The sequence below is a fragment of the Pagrus pagrus genome (genome assembly GCF_965226575.1).
Source record: "Pagrus pagrus genome assembly, chromosome: 10".
In the NCBI taxonomy this organism is placed as follows: domain Eukaryota; kingdom Metazoa; phylum Chordata; class Actinopteri; order Spariformes; family Sparidae; genus Pagrus; species Pagrus pagrus.
This window is the reverse complement of record NC_140194.1, coordinates 11,886-16,117: the sequence shown is the minus strand read 5'-3', so window position 1 is coordinate 16,117 and position 4,232 is coordinate 11,886. Positions and strand designations below refer to the sequence as shown.

The 4,232-nt window shown below is 49.4% G+C and overlaps 1 protein-coding gene across 1 annotated transcript; it reads left to right on the top strand.

The window, feature by feature from the left end:
• The first annotated feature begins 1,474 nt into the window (after nt 1-1,474).
• LOC311263616 (uncharacterized protein) lies at nt 1,475-2,847 on the top strand. Its single transcript, XM_084363806.1, has 4 exons — nt 1,475-1,576; nt 1,662-1,763; nt 2,305-2,376; nt 2,467-2,847. The coding sequence occupies exons 1-4, from the start codon at nt 1,544-1,546 to the stop codon at nt 2,839-2,841; spliced, it is 582 nt and encodes a 193-aa protein (XP_084219932.1). The 5' UTR covers nt 1,475-1,543; the 3' UTR covers nt 2,842-2,847.
• The last annotated feature ends 1,385 nt before the right edge of the window (nt 2,848-4,232 follow it).

The window sequence follows — 4,232 nt, the reverse complement described above, 5'->3', positions numbered from 1 at the left end:
TACGGGACATACCTCAGACACATGCCCGGGGACAGGTGCTTGAGTCGGGGGAAGGTTGAGATGAGAACCGGGGGTAAAGTGTAACTCCTGGAAGTGGACCTCCATACGGTACTTACCTCAGACACATGCCCGGGGACAGGTGCTTGACTTGGGGGAAGGTTTCAATGAGAACCGGAGGTAAAGTATAACTCCTGGAAGTGGACCTCCATGCGGTACTTACCTCAGACACATGCCCGGGGACAGGTGCTTGACTCGGGGGAAGGTTTCAATGAGAACCGGAGGTAAAGTATAACTCCTGGAAGTGGATCTCCATACGGTACTTACCTCAGACACATGCCCGGGGACAGGTGCTTGACTCGGGGGAAGGTTTCAATGAGAACCGGAGGTAAAGTATAACTCCTGGAAGTGGACCTCCATACGGTACTTACCTCAGACACATGCCCAGGGACAGGTGCTTGAGTCCGGGGAAGGTTGAGATGAGAACCGTGGGTAAAGTGTAACTCCTGGAAGTGGACCTCCATACGGGACATACCTCAGACACATGCCCGGGGACAGGTGCTTGAGTCGGGGGAAGGTTGAGATGAGAACCGGGGGTAAAGTATAACTCCTGGAAGTGGACCTCCATACGCTACATACATACATACCTCAGACACATGCCCGGGGACAGGTGCTTGACTCGGGGGAAGGTTTCAATGAGAACCGGAGGTAAAGTATAACTCCTGGAAGTGGACCTCCATACGGTACTTACCTCAGACACATGCCCGGGGACAGGTGCTTGACTCGGGGGAAGGTTTCAATGAGAACCGGAGGTAAAGTATAACTCCTGGAAGTGGACCTCCATACGGTACTTACCTCAGACACATGCCCAGGGACAGGTGCTTGAGTCGGGGGAAGGTTGAGATGAGAACCAAGGGTATAGTGTAACTCCTGGAAGTGGACCTCCATACGGTACATACCTCAGGCACATGCCCAGGGACAGGTGCTTGAGTCCGGGGAAGGTTGAGATGAGAACCAAGGGTAAAGTGTAACTCCTGGAAGTGGACCTCCATACGGGACATACCTCAGACACATGCCCGGGGACAGGTGCTTGAGTCGGGGGAAGGTTTCAATGAGAACCGGAGGTAAAGTATAACTCCTGGAAGTGGACCTCCATACGCTACATACATACATACCTCAGACACATGCCCGGGGACAGGTGCTTGACTCGGGGGAAGGTTTCAATGAGAACCGGGGGTAAAGTATAACTCCTGGAAGTGGACCTCTATACGGTACATACCTCAGACACATGCCGGGGATAGGTGCTTCTATGCCTGCTATGTTTTAGACTGAACCGGGGATATGATCACCTTCCAGGAATTGGACCATGACCGTGTTGAAATTGTGGAATCACACCGATTGGTTCATGGCCAATTGCGTCACTTAAAGGAAGTGACGCAATTGGCCGTCGACCAATCGGTGGTCGCTAACGCTGGAAGTGGGCGTCAACCAATCGTGGTTGCTACATGTGTGCACGGCACACATGCTCAGTTGATTTGGGACTTCGATGTTGCGAGGTGCTCACGGGAAAGTTTCTAAGGTAGGTTTTGTGGAAGTCTTGTTCTTGTCTTGTCATATATATATATATATCATGTAATATAGAGTTTGTTTGTCCTTCGTTCCAGGTTAGCGATGCCACCACCTGCGCTATGGACAACGAGGGATGTGGAGATGCATCGGATGAATGTACAGAATTCGAGCAACTTACCCCAGGCCAGAGAACAAAGGCAAGTGTAATTTTAAAGATTTAAAGACGCCAGGTCTACTTCCAGGAAAGTTACAAAAAAATTCCTTAAAGACAACGTTCAATTCTTGGAATTATACGTTCATCAATGTAACCCTAACCTGTAGCTAAGTGATACGTTTTTTTTAATAGATTGAGATGCGCTTGCCACTTGCCAGGAGAGAACAGCCTTCTCATCGTCCTTGTGGTCATGTCTCTTCTTGGAATCGTGTACACAGTCATCATTACATGTCTCTATTTTTTTAAACATTTTGAAAATAAACCGTGAATCAAAGAAATGCTTTTCTGAGTCTTATTGGACTGGAGTAGAATATATGGAAGTGTATGTTGAAATTGTGGAACTAAGGGCTGATTCCTGGAAGTCGATTTGGAAATGCATTCATCCTCCCACCGTGGCGCCACAGACATATGCCCAGGGCCGTTGCCTGAAATAGGGCAAGTAGCATTCATCCATGTCGATATTGTGGAAGTGATGATCCATGGCCATGTCTTACGTTTGGTATGTTGTTGTTGTTGTTCTATAGTTGGACTTGTCTGCAAGTGATGAGGAGGAACGCCTGGAACGACGGCTCTCCAAGGAGCACCACATGGACTTGGTGAGTAGAATTCCTGGAATGTGGTGGTTCAGTCAGTGTAATATACGGAATGCAATACTTAACCCAAAATATAACACACTCTTTCCATAGGATTGTCATACCGTTGTACCGGTCTCCCCGTCTGGGAAGAGGAAAAAGAGGAAGAAGCTAAAGTTCCGTCGCAATAAGGCCAAGGTGACTGAGAGGGATGACGGATCTACCCCCGAAGAAGTCGCACTTCCGGAAAGAATACCCACTGATGGTCGAAGAAGAGTACTGCACTTCAGCCCCAAATTCCTTGCGATGCTCGAGCTGCTTTTCCAGAAAGAAATCGAGACCAAACTCATCACGAGAAGGCGAATTAGACAGGTCCTGGCCTCTAACCCAGCAATCCTCCGGATTTGCAGCAAACTGCATTTATCTGTTGAGAATTTGAGAAATCGTATCAGAATGATGATAAGAAATGATGGCTCTACTTATATGTGATGTATCATGTTGTATACAAGTGTATTATATTGTATTTGGAGAAAATAATGTAAATAAAGGCTCAAGGTTGAATTCCTGAAAATGAACCTCCATGCGGTACATATGTCAGACACATGCCCGGGGACAGGTGCTTCACTGGGGGGGACGGTTCCGATGAGAACCGGGGGTAAAGTATAATTTCTGGAAGTTGACCACCATACGGTAACAACGTCAGACACATGCCCGGGGACAGGTGCTTCACTGGGGGGGAAGGTTCCGATGAGAACCGGGGGTAAAGTATAATTTCTGGAAGTTGACCACCATACGGTAACAACGTCAGACACATGCCCGGGGACAGGTGCTTCACTGGGGGGGAAGGTTCCGATGAGAACCGGGGGTAAAGTATAATTTCTGGAAGTTGACCACCATACGGTAACAACGTCAGACACATGCCCGGGGACAGGTGCTTCACTAGGGGGAAGGTTCCGATGAGAACCGGGGGTAAAGTACAATTTCTGGAAGTTGACCACCATACGGTAAATATGTCAGACACATGCCCGGGGACAGGTGCATGAGTCGGGGGAAGGTTTCAATGAGAACCGGGGGTAAATTATAACTCCTGGAAGTGGACCTCCATACGGTACATACCTCAGACACATGCCCGGGGACATGTGCTTGACTCGGGGGAAGGTTTCAATGAGAACCGACGGTAAAGTATAACTCCTGGAAGTGGACCTCCATAGGGTACATACCTCAGACACATGCCCGGGGACAGGTGCTTGACTCGGCGGAAGGTTCCGATGAGAACCGTGGGTAAAGTGTAACTCCCGGAAGTGGACCTCCATATGGTAAATATGTCAGACACATGCCCGGGGACAGGTGCTTCACTGGGGGGGAAGGTTCCGATGAGAACCGGGGGTAAAGTATAATTTCTGGAAGTTGACCACCATACGGTAACAACGTCAGACACATGCCCGGGGACAGGTGCTTCACTAGGGGGAAGGTTCCGATGAGAACCGGGGGTAAAGTACAATTTCTGGAAGTTGACCACCATACGGTAAATATGTCAGACACATGCCCGGGGACAGGTGCATGAGTCGGGGGAAGGTTTCAATGAGAACCGGGGGTAAATTATAACTCCTGGAAGTGGACCTCCATACGGTACATACCTCAGACACATGCCCGGGGACATGTGCTTGACTCGGGGGAAGGTTTCAATGAGAACCGACGGTAAAGTATAACTCCTGGAAGTGGACCTCCATAGGGTACATACCTCAGACACATGCCCGGGGACAGGTGCTTGACTCGGCGGAAGGTTCCGATGAGAACCGTGGGTAAAGTGTAACTCCCGGAAGTGGACCTCCATATGGTAAATATGTCAGACACATGCCCGGGGACAGGTGCTTCACTGG